The 19,880-nt window shown below is 42.7% G+C and overlaps 1 protein-coding gene across 1 annotated transcript; it reads left to right on the plus strand.

Moving 5' to 3' along the window:
- The first annotated feature begins 8,891 nt into the window (after window positions 1-8,891).
- cnot8 (CCR4-NOT transcription complex, subunit 8) lies at window positions 8,892-19,608 on the plus strand. The gene is made up of 7 exons (XM_048238125.1): window positions 8,892-9,040; window positions 9,726-9,911; window positions 10,029-10,222; window positions 10,672-10,833; window positions 15,780-15,924; window positions 17,712-17,822; window positions 18,654-19,608. Exons 2-7 carry the CDS (start codon window positions 9,795-9,797, stop codon window positions 18,780-18,782), a joined length of 858 nt encoding a protein of 285 aa, XP_048094082.1. The 5' UTR covers window positions 8,892-9,040; window positions 9,726-9,794; the 3' UTR covers window positions 18,783-19,608.
- Window positions 19,609-19,880: the final 272 nt, after the last annotated feature.

Raw genomic sequence — 19,880 nt, forward strand, 5'->3', positions numbered from 1 at the left:
TTCCCCTTGGAGATCTATCTATCTATCTATCTATCTATCTATCACACACACACACACACACGGTGAATGATGGATAGGAGCCCCACTAACTGGACAGAGTGACTTCAGAGGAGTTTCCGATCTGGACCATGTTTCCTAAGCGCTTAGCACAGTAATAGAGCCCCGCGTCTTCTGAAGTGACGTTCTCGATCCTCAGCTCCATCCGCTTCTGACCGCTGTGATACGCAGGCACCAGACGGGGGCCAAACTGGGGAGTGGGGGTGAGGCTGACTTTATCCGTCCGGACGTTGGTCAGCATAGCCAGAGACAGAGTATTATTTGGGCGCAGAATAAACCACATGACCTCAAACTCCACCTCGATTTCAGACAGGGTCACCGTGTCTCCCAGCTTCAGGGCTCTGACCACGCTGTTGCTTTCAACCGACCACAGCAACATGGCATCTGTTAAGAGAGACGTGGACAACGTGGACAAAGGAATCCCCTTGACTCATGGAGAAACACCTCAGTACAACTGAAGCCATCCTTACACCAGAAGACTTTGACCAGATTTGGGAAAGATTCTTGAAGTATTGTAGTCTTTTATTGTAGTCTTGTAGTCTTTTGAGTAGTCTTTGTAGTATTGTAGTCTGAGTAGTCTTTGTAGTATTGTAGTCTTTTGAGTAGTCTTTGTAGTCTCGTGAGTATTGTAGTCTTTTGACTCCAATCTTTCAATAATCTTTCCCAAATCTTGTCAAAGTCTTCTGATGTATGGGTAGCATAACATGCCCTTACTGTACCATAGACTTGCCTCTTCCCTCCTCTACCTCCTCCTTCTTCTTCCACCACTAACTCCTTCAGCTACACTTGGACTAATTAAACCTCTGCACTAGCACCCTCTGGCATAGCATTTATTTTATTATTATTTGTATTATATTTTGTAAGTCGCTTTGGACAAAAGTGTCTGATTAATGTAAAATGTATTTACTAGAAGAAAACAATGTTCTCAACAATAAAGACAAACATCATTCAAATTATGCTTTTCATATAAAAACATTTTCATAACAGTAATGAAATAGCTACTTAATACATGCTACTGGTTAATATGAACCCTTCAGCAGGGGAGTTTTGAACAGTCTAACAGAAGATTCTGTTCCGCAACAATAAGGTTCTTAAATTCCATGTGATGGCTCTGGTTCTATCTATAAAGCTCTGGTTGAATTCAATGAACCCAGATATTCTTTAGAACGTTTCATTTTCAGCCTCCCCATCACACTGGTGTGAGACCCCTTGGTCCTGTGTATTAATTTTGGTTGAAAAGGCAACCAAAAAATATAAAATATAATAATCAAATGACATATGACACTAATTAGAATAATTAAAAGATCTCTCATCTTCCATACTGCCCCCAAACATACACAAACACACACAAACACACACACGGGTAAACACTTGTTTTTCACTTTTGCACTTCAGCATTTGCAGCTTGATTGGTTCTCATCCATTGTAATTGACTTTGGATCATTGTAAATCTTGGTAAAAAAAACAGTGGTGTAGTTACATTGTCTTTGAGGATTTTTGGCTTGCCTTGGTTAGATGGTCACTCCAGATCCTTCCCTGTTTTGCATGGAGGGATGCTCTATACCCCCTAAGCAGTAGCCTAAATAATAGTTCTCTTTGGGTTTTTGTTCATTTTGGCCAACATAGACGCGGCTGGATTCAGAGGCTTATGAAGAGGTGCTGAATTTTGTTTGCTGTGCGAACGCGTCAGAGTTGTAAATCTTCGTCTCTGTTGTAGACGGAGCGTGATCTCCCTCTAGTGGCAAAGGGTCTGACTCCCCACGTTTGTAAAGTTTTGGGGAAAGGATCGACTTCATTGTAAATCTTGGTTAAAAAAAAAACAGTGGTGCAGTGACAGCGTCTTTGAGGATTTCTGGCTCGCCTTGGTTAGATGGTCACTCCAGATCCTTCCCTGTGTTGCATGGAGCGATGCTCTATACCCCCTTAGGCAGTAGTCTAAAACAGGACGGCGTGGAAAGTGTTCCAGCAGTGCCTTCATCCTCAGCAAAGTTGTGGAGAAGATGAGGGCACTGCTGGAATACTGGAATACTCTCCACGCCATCCTTTTTCCTATTCCAGTGAACTGACTGGTAGTGTCACGTCCAGTGATGGCATGAAATGCCAACAGACCATCAAGAATCTCATTTGACATTTTAATATCATGCACTTTTAATGTAGCATGGTTTCTTGGCAGTTCCTGCTTTCATCCAAATTTCTGGGTTCAGCAGGTTGCAAACACAAGATGCAACAACAGTACATCATCTGTGTCTCTGCACTGAATGATGAGCCTCTCATATCCTTTAGTTGTGGCATCATGAGGTTGTGCCTTCATCTTCTCCACAACTTTGGAGAGGATCAAGTACCAAGTCCAGCTATTCCATCCTCAGCAGAACAGTGCAAACTGTATGATCCAAAAACGACCAGCACTTCAATCCATGATGTTCGCTGTGCCCTGTTTCGAAAAGTGAAAGCCAATGTGGATTTACCACCAACTCAGGATGCTTTGTCTCTGCACCTCATGAGGGCCCACTATCAAACAAAGGTTTGGAAACCGTCACTAGTCTCCCATCCACAGTTACCCTCACCAACCAGTTTAGGTTGGCACATGAAGGATGGAATGCTTGTCCCCAGCTTTTGAAAGAGGTTTTGAGATACTATGCTTCCTGATATTTATTTGGAAAACTGGTTCTCTTTAGGCAGAGATTGTTTTTTTCATGTTCTAGTTCTGTTGTCTCTTACACTGTACAATAAATGTCCATTCTGACACTTCTGCAGACAGCCCATGAGTGTTACCTTTCATTTGATACCTCTTAAAAAAAAAAAAAGTATAAGCCTATGTTCCTTGTGGTTGTGGAGATATTCAACATTGTTGGCATGTCGTGTTGAGCAGGAAACCAAAAAGTTGGCCTGAAATTGCTTATACCATAGGCCTATACAATCTATGGCGTATACAAGTCACACAAAAAACAACCACCCTAATATCTTATGGTACTACTCAACTACTATGGTGCTACTCAACTCCTACTCAAGCGAGTAGGACGCATTTCACACTGCTCCTGCTTCACCTATCCTTTTAGCAATTTCCACTCTTTTTCATTCTTTTATTTCATTTACAAGCTAGTTTAGCAAAGACAGTGAAACCAGTACATTTAAATCTGAAACTTTAGTGGTTAGTTTTTTACTTTAAATGAGCCAGCCAAGTCAACGGGCAAAAACTGAACGGCAATTCACCTTGAAGTTGGATTAAAACAAAATGCGCCTCCTCCGCCAGAGACCCAGGAGATCATGCCGAAAATGTACTGAGCTAGAACAGAGGATTTCTACTTTGGAATCAAAGATGCATGCCCTTCCATCAACGACAGATGAACTACGAGAGGCATCTCATGAAGTGAGTACAGCAACTACTGGAAATGCAGAGAATGTAACCCAGCAGTCTAATATCACTGCTAATAGAGCAGATGAATGCATCGACCTCACAAAGGGAAATGTGAGTACAGAGCCTTGGCACAGGCAAGGTGCCAGACCAAAAACCAAAAAACGTAATACAAGAACTGTAATTACCTCAACACCAGTAAATTCAGATGTTAACTTCAGGCCTCGTATCAGAAATACAGACAGATCAGCAAACTACTACAGGGCTTGTGGTCCTAAGGGAAGCCCACAGCCCCTAACACTATGGAACAGATTTGAATGCCTCCGGACGTGAGAGAGGAATTTCCCAGGAACAGACCCAAAGCAGGCAGCGATCAAACCACAACAATAGAAAGATGGGCACAGACAAGAAGCAGCACTCGACCCCTATTCATCCCACAACCCTCGTTCTAGGCGACTTTGCTGTGAGACATATAAATGGGGAAAGGATGATTGTATGTTTTTCCCAAATGCTTCAGTGTCTGACACAAAAACAAGCTTGCAGAACTGGTGTCAAAATATGCAACTATCAAAGCGCATCATTGTGCATGTTGGAGCAAATGACATCTACAGAGAACAGCTGTATGTCAAAGAAGATTTCAAGGAACTTTTCTCGCCCTATATGAGCTTGGAATACAAATTTTCATCAGTGGCCCACTCCCAGCAGAGGGAAACTTTGTATTTTCCAGACTATTCAGTTTAAACACCTGGCTCGCAAAAACATGCTTTTCAGTTGGGATGAATTTTATTGACAATTTTAACCTTTTTGGAATCGCAGGGAATACTTCAGACCAAATAGCACAGAGCTGAGTTGGACTGGGGCCAAGATCTTAACCGAATACTATCACCTCTCTCCCTGCACCCAACATTTTTTCTGCCAACCTTGAGCCGAGCCTCTGATAAGCGCTCAGTGGCCATACAGACGGAACAAGCGGATGACATCAACAACTCAGCTAAACCAAAACACTCTGCACAGGCTGAAACAGAGATATGCCCAACCTCCCCTGCTGTGGGGCCCTCTGATAACCACCCGCTAGCCTCCACTGAAATGCAGACCTTGGAGAAACATAAACAACCAGCTCAACAATGCCAAGCCATGTCCACTGGACAAGATAAGATGGGTGCTGCTAAAATGACTCAAAGTCAATCACTGGCGTCAAACTCCCTGGAATCTCAGCAAACAAATGGATGTGATGAGCATGAGGAGATAGCACCTATCAAAGCTGCTGAGAGGATATCAGAAAGGAAGGGTCATGTTGTAACACCAGTACCAATACCCCTCCCCACCTCCGTCGTCTCCTTGTCACCACAAAGACACAACAACATGGAATACACTACTGGAATACATGCTGAAAGCGGAGCATCTGCAACAAACTTCCCAGAACCTCAGCAGGCAGATGGAGACTCTGGATCAATTTTCAACCCCAACCTCCTTGATTTCCCATCACCACCCACACCCAATCACGTCCCCACCCAATCAAACTCCGCAGGCCACACAAACCCCCCTAATCTCCCATCCCCATCCCCACCCCTTCATCCCACCACCCACTCAAACTCCACAGGATTCCCTGAATACCCATCACCATCCCCACCCAAGCACATGATGTTCCCTGCAAGAATGGAGAGACTGCTACCAGTAGACATGCAGAGTTTTACTAGCCCAAGATCATTAGCACCAAAGAAGCGAAGGGCACCTCCACCCCCTTGTCCTCCCCCTCCCCGTTTAGAAGGATCTCTTAAGCAGCAGCAACCTCTTAGTTCATTTTCTCAGCCGGCATATAGCATGGAATGTGCAGTGGAAAATACAGATGGCAGCAGCAGGGGACAATTATATGATGACTGTATTGCATGATATTCTCAGGGTCCCTGCAATATAAATGGTACTGACAGTAGTTTTGAGAACATGCCGGGACCCAGTAAGCCCATGACATTCTCTATTCCTGTATTGACAAGAAATAGAACACAAATGCATCGAGCTTATAGGGTAAACCAGTCCAATCGCCTACCCGTACCACATCAACCTCAGATTTCCCCCATGGATCATATTTCCCCAACACTTAAACTAGCAAAACTAGCACTCCTAAATATCAGATCTCTTTCAAACAAATCATTCTTAATTCATGATCTAATTTGCACACACAACCTTGATTTTTTACTTTTAACTGAGACATGGTTAGATCAAGCAAACAGTGCTGCTACTCTCATCGAATCAGCTCCCCAAACTTCAGTTTCTTGAGTGCTACCAGAGCAAATAAAAGAGGTGGGGGATAGCCACAATTTTCAAGACGTCTTTTCAGTGCAATCAGTCGTCATTCGGTGACTTTACTTCATTTGAATATCTGTGTGCATGCATTAAGTCTTCTCCTCAGATTTTATTACTGACAATTTACAGGCCTCCAAAACATTCAGCTAAAGTTTTTCTTGAAGAGCTAGGTGAACTGCTATCAGTTGTTTGCATAGAGTATGACTGTCTTATTATATCAGGGGATCTAAACTTGCATGTGGATAATCCTGAAAACAATTATGCCAAGGAATTCATTGCACTAATCGATACTTTCTCCCTAACACAGCATGTACAGGGGCCAACACACTCTTCTCGCCATACCCTCGACCTTGTTATCACAAAGGGTCTCGATGTCTCTACAGCTGTTAAAGACCTGGCCTTATCTGATCATTTTTGCGTGTTCTATGATGTGTCTATGTCCCCACACACTCAAAACACAGCTATGATGGTAAAAAGGAGAATCATAAATGATCAGACAAGTGCTCTCTTTGAGCAAGCACTTTCACTAAAGTCAAGTCAACTGTCAGACTCTGAAGACTTATTTGATCACTTTAATGCAAAAATGGCAAACATTATGGATGACATTGCTCCATTACAATTCAAGAAAGTTAAGGACAAACAGAAAGCACCATGGAGGCAAAATCCAGCAGTTAAACTTTTACAAAGAGAGTGTAGGAAGACTGAAAGAAAATGGCGTAAATACAAACTTCAGATCCACTGTGAAATCCATAAAGAGATGCTCCGCACATATAACTCTGAAATATGCAAAGCAAGACAGTCTTTCTTTTCTAACATTATCAATAGAAGTTCAAATAACACTCAGATTCTATTTTCAACTGTTGATAAGTTAACAAATCCCCCCCTCACAATTAGCTGAACTTCTCTCAACTAATAAATGCAATGAGTTTTCATCTTTTTTAGGTAAAATTGACAAAATCAGACTCAACATATCTGCTCAATTACAAATTCAACAACCTGAACTTCCAGCAACAAACAGAGGGAAACTAAACTTGATGTCAGAGTTCAGCTTGATAGACTACTTAAACACTTGAAAAACGGTACAGAATCTCAGCCCTTCCACATGTGTCTTAGACACTCTGCCTACCAATTTCTTCAAAACTGTTTTTCACCTCATAGCGGGCGGATGTCCTTCAAATTGTAAATGTATCATTGCTGTCTGGCACTTTTCCTAAGTCACTGAAAACAGCTGTTGTAAAGCCACTTCTCAAGAAGAATAACCTGATGCCTCCATGCTAAACAATTACAGGCCCATATCCAATCTACCTTTTATTGGCAAAATTATTGAAAAAGTAGTCTTTAATCAATTAACCACCTTCCTAACATCAAATGGGTATTTTGATTACTTTCAGTCTGCTTTCGGGCAAATCACAGCACTGAAACAGCTCTCATTAAAGTTTCCAATGACATACGCCTCAACACAGATTCAGGTAAAACATCAGTCCTAGTGCTACTGGACCTTAGTGCAGCATTTGACACTGTTGATCACAATATTTTACTACACAGACTAGAACACTGGGTTGGATTTACAGGCATAGTTATCAGCTGGCTAAAATCATATCTACAAGAAAGGAGCTTCTTTGTTGCCATCGAAACTGTACCTCAACACCAACGCCCTTGACCTGTGGTGTTCCCCAAGGGTCGATCTTGGGGCCACTATTATTCAACCTCTATATGCTCCCACTTGGACAAATCATTCAAAAATAATTTGATTTCATATCATAGCTATGCAGATGACACACAAATTTACTTAGCTCTATCACCAAACAACTATGGTCCTCTTGAATCTATGTGTCAGTGTATAGAACAAATCAACACCTGATGTCTCAAAATTTTCTTCAGCTGAACAAAGAAAAAACTGAAGTAATTATATTTGGTAAAAATGAGGAAAGACTTAGGGTTGCCACTCTCCTTGACACAAAAGGGTTGAAGGCAAAGGATACTGTTAAAAATCTTGGTGTATTAATTGACAGTCTAAATTTCAACAGCCACATGAAAGCGATAACTAAATCAGCTTTTACCACCTCAAAAAATATTGTCAAACTCAGAGGGCTGATGTCAAAACATGACTTAGAAAAAACTCATTCATGCATTTATCTCCAGCAGTGTTGATTACTGCAATGGACTGTTCACAGGCCTTCCTAAAAAAGACTATTAAACAGCTTCAGGTGATACAAAATGCAGCAGCTAGGACTCTAACAAAAACTAAAAGAACTGACCACATTACTCCAATTCTTAAGTCCTTGCACTGGCTTCCAGTAAGTCACAGAATTGACTTTAAAGCACTATTGCTTGTTTATAAATCAGTAAATGGAGCAGGACCTAAATACTTGTCAGACATGCTTCAGCAGTACACACCTTCGCCCTCTCAGGTCCCAGGTGAAAAACCTGCTAGTAAAACCTACAGTTAGAACTAAACATGGTGAAGCAGCTTTTAGCTGCTATGCGGCTCAGCTGTGGAACCAACTTTGATGACATTAAAAGGCCCCAACTGTAGCCAGTTTTAAATCTAGACTTAAGACCAAACTGTTCTCAGACGCTTTCTGCTAACTTGTGCCGAAGTTACAAATTCTGAATCTGCCTCGATAATTATTCTACTTTGTCTTTTATTACTTTTTTTACTTTTTTTGCCTTTGTTTTTGCTTACTAATTATTCTTTATTTTTAAATGATTTTACCTTGTGTTTTATGTTTTCTTTTTATTATGATCTTTAACTTTTAACTATTCTTTGACTATATTGCCCTTCTATGCTTTTATTTGTTATTATCGTTTGGTTTTGTTTATGTAAAGCACATTGAATGACCTCTGTGTATGAAATGTGCTATATAAATAAACTTGACTTGACCTGACTTGACTATGGGTGTCTAGGTGTCTACCTAATAAAAATAGTGTGACAGCTTATACCAAAACATGTCCGCAAAAGTCTTAACGGAAGCCCTTTTCAGAATTGACCCCTAGGCAATTCATAGAATTTCATTATATTTCCCCTTGGGGATCAATAAAGTATCTATCTATCTAGAATAGCCTCAGGTAGGCTTTTGAAGAGGTGCTGAATTTTGTTTGCTGTGCGCACGCGCCAGAGTTGTAAATCTTCGGCTCTGTTGTAGACGGAGCGTGATCTCCCTCTAGTGGCAAAGGGTCTGACTCCCCACGTTTGTAAAGTTTTGGGGAAAGGATCCATGCAAAATGCGCCTGCGTGTTAGCATGTCTGCCACTTCCTAGATACAGAGGAAAGAACCAACGTCTTGCTACGGCCCCATCACAACATCAGCCCACACGCGCACAACAAAGGTACAACATTTTTGCTTTTATTTCTAACATTAATCTCTTACCTGTGTAAATATCCTAAATACACACACAATATACGTCTTTAAAGAAGTGAATAAGAAGTTATCTATTTACACAAGCTAACAAAAGAAGCTGTCTATGCTAACGTTGTCTAACTTAGCAAGCCAGCTATGGCTGCTAACCCATGAAAACAATATTAGCAACCAGTTATCGCTAACGTTAGCTTACTTAGCTTGGATGGTTGCATTACTCGTGTTAGCGCAGGCTCTATGTTCAGATCATATTACGTTATTTCAATGGCCTTCCTTTGCTCCCTGTAACACGATTCGCGCTACAGGTAAATGTAGCTTGTCGTCACATTCGTTTAGGTAACGTTAGCATTTTTACTCACAACTGCAGTTGTTTCTGTGATGATTGCTACACCTATCCAGTGTTAACAATTAGTTCTAGCTGTGCTAGCGTAACGACGACCTAACGGTGTTTGCTTGTAGGCTATGCTAGGCAGTTAGCTGTTGAATTACAGGTCAGAATAACTTAACATTTATCATGTAACGTCACTGTGCTCTTCTCTGGACAAATCCTGACAGAAATTGAAGTGAGGCTACTGTTAACTGTTAACTGCATTAAAACTCTCACGTACAGACCAATATACTTCTGACCACTGATACTGAACTTGCTTGTGTTACAGTGTGCTTCACTGGCTACTGACGGAGATACAATAACCAGGAGTTTTCAGTCATTTCTTCAACCTGCAAAAATGCCTGCCGCTCTAGCGGATACCAGCCAAATCATCTGTGAAGTATGGGCCAGTAACGTTGAGGAGGAGATGAGGAAAATCCGACAGATCGTTCAGAGCTACAACTTCATTGCCATGGTAAACCACTGCTTTATGTATATGTGTGTTGCAGTATGTCTAGTATTCTGAAAGCCCCATTAAAGTAACTGACAGAAGTGTGACTCTTACACTGTTTTTGTACACTTTGTTTTGCAGGACACAGAATTTCCTGGCGTTGTTGTCAGACCAATCGGAGAATTTCGGAGCACTGTGGACTATCAATATCAGCTTCTGCGATGTAATGTCGACTTACTGAAGATCATTCAACTTGGTCTCACGTTTATGAACGAAGATGGAGACTACCCTCAGGGGACAACAACGTGGCAGTTCAACTTCAAGTTCAATTTAACGTAGGAGGGCTCATAAACATTACCTTGAAATGCAGTTGTGTTTTTGTAGCCAGGGTCTTTCTTTGATGCATGGAGAGCAACTTGCATGTTTGGTCTCATATGGGACACCGATTAGGGCTGTGGGTAAGAGGTGGGTGGCACCACAAACCTTTTGAGGAGCACAGGTCGGAGAGAAGGGTTTTGCTCAAAATAGGGGGTGTAAGAAAAATAGCTAATCTAAAAAGAAGAAAAAAACTGGATATGAGTAAGCTATGTTTGTGTGTGTATGGGAGGGTGTACCATTCGGTAGTATTTGTTTTCAGAGCTTGTAATGCCGCATTCGATGTTCTGTTATACTGCCGCATTCTGTGTTCTGTTATACTGCCGCATTCTGTGTTCTGTTATACTGCCGCATTCTGTGTTCTGTTATACTTATCTACGTGTTTGTTCTCTTCTTCGTTGTCCTGCAGAGAGGACATGTACTCCCAGGACTCCATAGACCTCTTGCAGAACTCCGGCCTACAGTTTAAGAAGCACGAGGAGGAGGGGATCGACACACTCTACTTCGCCGAACTGCTCATGACGTCAGGCCTGGTGCTGTGTGAGAACGTCAAGTGGCTGTCCTTCCACAGGTGGGTTTGACTGGATTACACACACACATGCACACACACTCCACGCACTCACTCATTCTCTCCACACACTCATGCACACACTCTCTCTCTCTTTTTCCATGCACACACTCACTTTCACACTCTACATAAACACACACACACACATGCACACACTCTCCACGCACTCACTCTCTCTCCTCATACACACACTCCACACATGGATCAATGCTGTCTTCAAAGACGACTGTTTTTGGGGTAATTTTAAGGTATCTTAGAAGGCAGTAAAAATAGTTTTTTCGGTTTCAAAGAGCACTTGTTGCCTTGCTCCCCTGTTAAATATCTTAAAAAGCAGCAGTTTCTGTAGTAACAGAGCCATACTCTCCATCCCTTCCCGGGCCAGGCTAGTTGTGTTGTGGAGACTCTGTGTGCGGTCTGTAGCCTGTATTACGAGCAGCTAGTCTTGAACCCACATCTTGTATGTGGAATGAGAGCATCATTCTACCGAGGAGGCTAAAACCCAAAGGTACTAGCAGCTGGTGTTGCTAGCACGCCTCTTAAGATGTCGTGGGAGTTAGGATCTCTCACTGCATAACTCTGTAACGACTAGCTACTGGTACACATTAGTGGCCAGCCATGGTCCCCTTTAGCATAGAGTGAGAAGGGGAGGCACCCACCTGCAAGGCTGGATCCAGTACAACTCTACAGGTGCTAAGGGTATATCAAAAATGGGTGAGAAGGCACACTTGTTCACTGTGTGGTACACTGAGGGTGCCCAGTCATAGGTGGGGGGTGCATTGTACCCCTGCGTTTATACTGAGGGTGCCCAGTCATAGGTGTGGGGTGCAACATACCCCTGCGTTTATACTGAGGGTGCCCAGTCATAGGTTGGGGGAGAAACGCACCTTTACGCACCCCTACGATTACACTGAGGGTGCCCAGTCATAGGTTGGGGGAGAAATGCACCTTTACGCACCCCTGCTGGTCAGAGTCCAGCAGCAAGGAACACCGCTAGCCTCTGGGTTTGGGTCGACACAGTGACAGTTTAGCTCTAGCATCATATCTAAAAGCCTTGGTAATGTTTTGTTTAAGGGTTTTATGTTTTAAAAATAAGATTAGTGTGTTCGACCTAATCTTCACCCATTGAACCATAAAACGCACAGAGAGTCAAGGCTTCAGGTTGTACTAAGACCACTGTGAGTGAAACACTCAGATACAGCTCAAGGTCAACACACAATGATGCCATTCAAAAAAGCGTAACAGTGCACTCCCATTCACAACATAGACAGTGATTTGACCATAATCAGTGAAAAAGATAATACAATAGCAAGGTTAAGCCAGCACAACGTGTACCCCAACACACCTATCAACTTGCCTAACATAGAAACTAAATGGGTGAAAGGTTGTGCCATGTTTTAACCAAAGGCTGGACCCTGATTTGTATGTCACGCAACATGCCATGGAATGTTTTAATAACATCCTGCGCAAATCATTGCTCATTTAATAACTGGGCAAAAACATTTTGCTAATTTAATTCCATGCAACACCAGATTACTTGCAAACATGGTATAGTGTGGAGGGAATGTTAGATGTTAAAAAATGTGACCATTTACTCAACCGATTCCTACTTGTGCCCTGCATTGAGCCTGTAAATAATCAAAAATGGGCCTCACCGCCTGTTTTGACTGCATGCATGGTTTCTCCAGCACAGTAGCCCTACTTTGTGTGCATGATGGATTGAAATGAGTGCCATGTGTGTGTGAGTTTGGTGTGTGTGTGTCTCAGGGCTTTACAGTGCTTATATGTAGCACATGCTACAAAAACATCAGGCTGTGCTATGGATGCTTTACCAGAGACTTTCTAATGAGGAGACACAGCACTCAAAAAATCCTCCATAGAAATGCATGGGGTTAGTTTGTAATGCCAATATGGCCGTTGTCTACACTTATCCCACCCTTTCCTTGACAAAACGTCGACATGTGAATACATTGAGCCAATCATGTGGCGTGATGTGAATATATTGAGCCAATCATATGGTGTGTTGTGAAGACATCGTGCCAATCATGTGTTGTGAACTCGCTGCTGGAGCAAGATTGGTGTCGTGAAGCCTTGCGCACGCGCATTTCTGCTGAATAGGATGCCCGATGAGTGGCCAAAAAGCGTTGCCATATGGCCGCCGAGTGGAGGGACTTGCCTAGCACCGGCGACCCGTTTTTTCCGAGCGTAGCCTACAGATGAGGTTTTTGTAACTACATACTGATGCTAGAGATTTTGTGGATTGTCCCACTGGAGCAACTCGGGTTTTATCGGGCATTCCATTTGTACGAAGGGCTCTTCTTACGACTAGTAAGATGACCAAAAACAAGAAGTTACGCAAAATAACGCGACGGCACGCCCCCCTAACGTCGTCTGACAAGAAGCGGTCTCGTACAAATCAGAGGACCCTCAGTTCACGGCGAGTTCTGACGACTTCAAAGTTACGTAAATTCACAAATTACAGGTTGTCTTAAGCCATCACCACATACAAATGGAACACACGATAAGTGCCTTGCTCAGACAGTGGCGGCAGCTCTCAGCCTTCAGGTGGTTAATTTGAAGGCCCAGATCCATAAGCACTAGAGCACTACTACCACCACCACCCCACCAAACACACTGTAGCTTTCTGTGTCTATGCTATCTAGACCTGGGGTCTGCTGGCTACTGTCTGTGAAATGTGTTATCGTTATGAATTTTGCACAGAGATCATGCCCTAGACTAGATTTGTTGTGCATTTATACTGTTGATATTGTGTGTGTGTGTGTGTGTGTGTGTGTGTGGCCTGGCCAGGTGTGTGTTTTTTCTTTGTCTTAACACACGTGCCACAACACAGGACGGAACCTGCTCTGCAGCTCCTCTGCTAGTTTATACTCTGGGAAAGTCCCTAGTCTGGGTTGGGCATTAGCGCATGTTAAGGCACCAGGATAATAATTCAATACAAATGAATTTCTAGAGTGGGTAGAGTAGTGAAAATCTATACTCAAGTAAAAGTAATTTTACTTCCTTACAAAATTACTTGAGTAAAAGTAAATATTCCCATCTGAGAAATCTACTCAAGTAAAATCAAGTAAAAAGTTCTTTGTTAATTAATTACTCAAGTAACAAGTTACTTTTTTCTACATTTTTATATTTTTGATGGCCCTTGAAAGGGATGCAAAAGTAAGCTTATCCTTTACATCTGTTTGCTTTTCTCTTCCTTTGTAGGCTAATCATATAGACAACCATATTTTAACAGCCCAATTCAAATATATTTTATTTAATATATTTTAATATTATTTGACACACTTCTATAGGCTACCTTGTCATTCATAGCCAGAATAGTAGCTACGGAAGTTTGGTTATAACTTCACCATACAGACAATGTAACCTAAAAACAATGGCTACATTATGGGTAGATCTATATTTAGGCTACATATTAGCATAGGCATGTCCACTCGGACAGAGCGACAGAGTAGGCTATTTTTTCCAGCCATCCGTCTCTGCCATGTCCTGCACTGACAACACTGAGGCTACGTAAAGGAACGCTAGGGGATAGGAGGCTAGGTTTTTCTAACTTGGGCACTCGATTTCCAGTGCATTTGCTTTGCTTGTGAATGAAGTTGTAGGCCTACTTTCCTTGTCCAATGTGATTGTTGAACGATGCTGGCCAGAAATTAATATAGGTGAAAGTTTCCGTGTCATGTCATACCTCTCGTCTCGTTGCTACTCAGTCTTACCAGAAGATGCAGCAGGTGGCAGGACGTCATTGCCTTAAAGGTTGTATCAGTGATAGCGGGGATACGCCACTTCTGTTGATGTTTAAACAAAACAGAGAGCTAGCTCGCTACTCCCTCCCCCTCCCTCCCATGCAATTAAAACTCTCTCTCTCGTCGGTTATTGGTTGAAACACGTTATTTTGTCTTTGAGTGGGTTGCCAACCCTTGTTGGTAGCAATTGTTTTTGTGTACAGATCTCGGAACCTAGGCTACCTACAGAAATGCATTTTTTGACAGCCTGCTTATAGGGCAGACAGCTAGCGGAAAGATTAGATGAATGTGATAATTTATGTTACAACCTTTAACTAAGCTTAGATCTACTTCCGTGTAGTAGACTACAACATGGTCTGATTCTGCATAGGCCAGTCATTACTTTTATAATCGAGGGGCATTCTGAAGTCCTGTTTCTTTTCTCCCACGCCATTGTGCACCAAGGGAGCGCTTTTCTCCTTAGAGATACTTTCTCCTCCGATAATATACTTGTACTCGTAACGGAATTGGCAATTAAAAATGTAATCGAGTAAAGAGTAGATTATCAAAATGTATTTGAGTAAGAGTAGAAGTACAGTTTTGAAAAAGTAATATGGAAAGTTGCCGTTCCTCGAAAAAAATACTTATTTACTCATGTGCGTTACTTGTAACATGTTACTACCCACCCCTGGTCTGGAACATAGCATTATGCTGTTGCAGTGGTGGAGACAAGATTTCTAAGATCTTTAGAACATGTTAGGATGGACATAACCTTCCTTGCTTGCACTAGCTGGTCTACTAATGGCAAAACACAACAAACTTGCTAGAGATATCACCATCTTATTAATGGGCCGGTGGTAGCGTAGTGGTTAAGGAGCTGGGCTAGCATGTAGTAGCCTGAAGAAGTTGTGGGTTCAATACCCGGTTTCCACTGTTGTGCCCTTGAGCAAGGCACTTAACCCCAAGCTCCAGGGACAGTGGTTACAAATGCATCAGCCAAAAGTAATGTAATGTAATATGTAAGCCGCTTGGGATAGAAGCGTCTGTTAAATTGATAAATGTTAATGTTAATTGCTGATGTGTCTTTTCGATGCTGATGTGTCTCTTCGATGCTGATGTGTCTCTTCGATGCTGATGTGTCTCTTCGATGCTGATGTGTCTCTTTGACGCCGATGTGTCTCTTTGACGCCATCTCTCTTCCCTTTGCAGTGGCTACGACTTCGGCTACCTGGTAAAGCTGCTGACGGACTCGAGGCTGCCCGAGGAAGAGCACGAGTTCTTCCACATCCTCAACCTCTTCTTCCCAGCCATCTATGACGTCAAGTACCTCATGAAGAGCTGCAAGAACCTGAAGGTATCCACTCCACTCACCCCTGCCACTGCACGTGCATGGATCAATCTTTATTGTTCTTGAGGGCCAGTTTGAAGTAAAGACAGCAGTGTCCACACAAATCAAATTCAATGATGGACAATATGCATGAAATAGCATTCATACATAAAAACATAAAAATCGTCAAAATACAAAATCTGTGGGGTTAAAATAATCTCGAATCACAATGTACGGATGTATGGATGTCAAATGTGTGGGTTTTAATACACAAGTATGTAAAGCGGTGTCCTTTCGATGTCCTTTCAATGAATGCTTGTGTTGTTGTTTTGACTGATATTTTACATCCAAAGCAACATGGATATAGGGAGAGCTGGGGAATGTTCTGTATAAGTGGGGTGCAGGAGAGGTGTTTGAGTGAAAGTTCAGAGACTTGAGGCCTCATTTATAAAACTGAGCGTAGATTCCATCCTTAAACATGGCGTACGCCCAAACCTTGCAATCTGCTTACGCATGAAAAGAGGCAGCCGTGGCCTACTGGTTAGCGCTTCGGACTTGTAACCGTGTTGCCGGTTCGAACCCCGACCAGTTGGCACGGCTGAAGTGCCCTTGAGCAAGGCATCTAACCCATCACTGCTCCCCGAGCGCTGCTGTTGATGCAGGCAGCTCACTGCGCCGGGATTAGTGTGTGCTTCACCTCACTGTGTGTACGCTGTGTGGGTTTCACTAATTCATGGATTGGGATAAATGCAGAGACAAAATTTCCCTCACGGGATCAAAAGAGTATATATACTTATACTTAGGATGCGTAGAAATGCGTATCTTTGCCCGTATAGAATTTTTCTATAAATTCCGACGTCGGCGGTGAAAGATAAGCATGCACAGTTCAGCCCTGTTCACGCAACTCTTTGGTGCGTACTGCGTAGCAGCCTTTATGAATGAGCCCCCTGGTTAGGTGGAGTCGGATGGGTGGCAGAGTAGTTTGACCAGCAGGTGGAGCCGGTGGCCAAGATTTTATGTGCAGAAGGTTGATGCGAGTTAAATGTAGACATTTGGTTAGGTCAGTGTCATGAGTAGAGTAAATATAGATGTATTGCAGATATCTGATTTGATGTTAATTAGAGATGGTTAATTATTTTAAATTAGTAGATGGAGATGTTTAACATGTTTTGAACTCATTAACTAGTTGACGAGTGGTGTGTGGATGTTTGAGGTGTGGATTTCTGGGTGTTAATATAGGATGTTAAGGTGTTTGTGTGGGTCTGTGGGGGTCTTCAGGAGGTGATGGTGTTTTAATGTGTGTTTGTTTGCCTGTGCAGGGTGGTTTTCAGGAGGTGATGGTGTTTTAATGTGTGTGTGTTTGCCTGTGCAGGGCGGTCTTCAGGAGGTGATGGTGTTTTAATGTGTGTGTGTTTGCCTGTGCAGGGCGGTCTTCAGGAGGTGATGGTGTTTTAATGTGTGTGTGTGTTTGCCTGTGCAGGGCGGTCTTCAGGAGGTGATGGTGTTTTAATGTGTGTGTGTTTGCCTGTGCAGGGCGGTCTTCAGGAGGTGATGGTGTTTTAATGTGTGTGTGTGTTTGCCTGTGCAGGGGGGGGTCTTCAGGAGGTGATGGTGTTTTACTGTGTGTGTGTGTGTGTTTGCCTGTGCAGGGCGGTCTTCAGGAGGTGATGGTGTTTTAATGTGTGTGTGTGTTTGCCTGTGCAGGGCGGTCTTCAGGAGGTGATGGTGTTTTAATGTGTGTGTGTGTTTGCCTGTGCAGGGCGGTCTTCAGTAGGTGATGGTGTTTTAATGTGTGTGTGTGTTTGCCTGTGCAGGGCGGTCTTCAGGAGGTGGCAGACCAGCTGGAGCTGAAGAGGATCGGCAGGCAGCACCAAGCTGGCTCGGACTCGCTGCTCACTGGGATGGCTTTCTTCCGCATGAAAGAGGTACACACTTCCAATACCGTACCGTACAACCTGCTCCTTTTCTCAGAAATCTGTTTTGCGTCCCTAGACTGCCCATTCAAGGAAACCTTGTGCTAGTGTTTACCACACGAGATGAACAAACTTACGCTTTAATTATAACCACACAAGAGAGGTAGATTTCTCAGTGGTTGCTCCAGGAGTGAAGCTGAGGTTGTTTCAAGCATCAATCTGCACATAAGTCAGTATATCCTCAGATTTCAGACTTTGTTTTGCCACAATCGGATTACATTTCTACTAGATTCATTAATCTCACATGCACATGTCTTACATTAATTAACAACTGACAGGGTTTCCATTAAAGTAGGGCTGCTTGATTAATTATGGCAAAAGTCATTGTCATGATTATTTGGGTCAATATTGGGATCACGATTGTTGAACACAATTACTCAGTGATTTTGCCATCATCCATTTTCAAAACTTAATTTTTTTACAGTGAGTTAAATTGAATTTAAAATATAATTCAACTGAAGAAAATACATCAAAAAGATAACACACACGACAACTCAAAACAAAAGGAGAGCATTGTTATAAAACTGAATGCAGCAAAATAATTGTTATATTTCGAATATGTTGTTTTCATAATCGTTGGAAGTCATAATTGACGATTAATCGATTCATTTCATTAATTGCACAGCCCTACATGAAAGGTTATCAGTGAAAGTGTTTGTGTTCGGATTGTGTCACTAGACCACACTACAATGTGAGCACTGCTAGTTGTCAAGTTCCTGTGGGACCCTAGTTTGTGTCTGGTTGAGAGCGCTGAGGAGGCCAATTTGTTTTTTTATTCTACAGTTATTCTTTGAAGACAACATCGATGACGCCAAGTACTGCGGTCGGTTGTATGGGCTGGGGTCAGGGTCCTCCCAAAATCAGAACGGCATCTCAAACTCGTCCCAGGAAGAGAGCAATAACAAACACTGACCCCGAACCTGCAGAAGCCAGACCATGATGCACTTGTTTTCAATTCCATTCAACAACTTTGTGTCTACGGTATCAACCCTTCCTGCAACAAAATGCAACTCTGTTCAGAGAAAAACCAACACACAAAACAAAAACAACAACAATACCAACAAAAACAAAAATAATCAAGAATCATTCCAGGGGGACTTGAGCAAATATCCCCAAACAGAAAACACACAAAAAATAAATCAGTCCAAGTAATTTGGATGACTTTAGGTTTTGTATTCAACCGTGTATTTTCAGTTTTACAGCAACAGGTTCTTGTTTGTGGCTGGAGTGGGGAACTGTACCCCTGGCAACCATGAACACCAGCGAGCTCCTGAGGGCCAACACCGCTCTCAACAGCCACCAGCTAACACACACACGGCAGACACACACACACACACACTCTGGCTCAGGTCTGGCTCCTATTGAGTGCGGATGTGGGCCAGTTGCGTGGGTCTGCCGCTGCCAGGGTACAGTTCTTACCTCCGGGCCTCATTTTGAAAGCAGGAGGATTGTGGGGACAGACTGCTTGTGGGGGGGAATTGGAGTTTTTAACGTAAGCTTTAACAAAAAAAAGAGTTGGGTTGGTGACCGTGAGCAGGTTTTTTCCTGCGCTCTCCCCCCCTAATGCAGAGTCTCTGGGTATTTTATTTGGGTCGTGCCTGCCGGGTGGGACGGGCTGGCGTCGGCCCTTCAGCCATGTCTTCTACTCCATGAATGTCCAACCGATATGTGTGGCATCTTTTTATTGTAAAGGATATGTGTTGTTTAAAGCTGTTGTACATTAAAATGTTTATATCCATCAGTGCTACTGTGTTTATTTTTTAAATGAAAGTATGCATGTAGAAAAACAGCTGCAACAGGCATGCTCCTGTGGTCTTGTTTCTACCCTTGTTTTGTTTTAGGATTAAAGAGTGTTTGCCTTACAGCAGTGGTTCTCAAAGTGTGGGGTGGGGCCCACTAGTGGGGAATAGAGACATGACAGGTAGGACATGAGGAAATAATGAAAATAAAAAATATCTTTAATAATGCCTGTCTTTTTGTCAAAACAAAACAGCCACATGAACAATTATA

The sequence above is a fragment of the Alosa alosa genome, chromosome 2, assembly GCF_017589495.1.
Source record: "Alosa alosa isolate M-15738 ecotype Scorff River chromosome 2, AALO_Geno_1.1, whole genome shotgun sequence".
Lineage (NCBI taxonomy): Eukaryota > Metazoa > Chordata > Actinopteri > Clupeiformes > Clupeidae > Alosa > Alosa alosa.

Excerpts from the sequence above, each read along its gene's own strand:
- cnot8 (XM_048238125.1), top strand. The coding sequence starts at position 9,795 with ATGCCTGCCGCTCTAGCGGATACCAGCCAAATCATCTGTGAAGTATGG. Across the intron at positions 10,223-10,671 it reads AACTTCAAGTTCAATTTAAC|AGAGGACATGTACTCCCAGG; the intron begins GTAGGAGGGCTC and ends GTTGTCCTGCAG. Across the intron at positions 15,925-17,711 it reads AGAGCTGCAAGAACCTGAAG|GGCGGTCTTCAGGAGGTGGC; the intron begins GTATCCACTCCA and ends TTGCCTGTGCAG.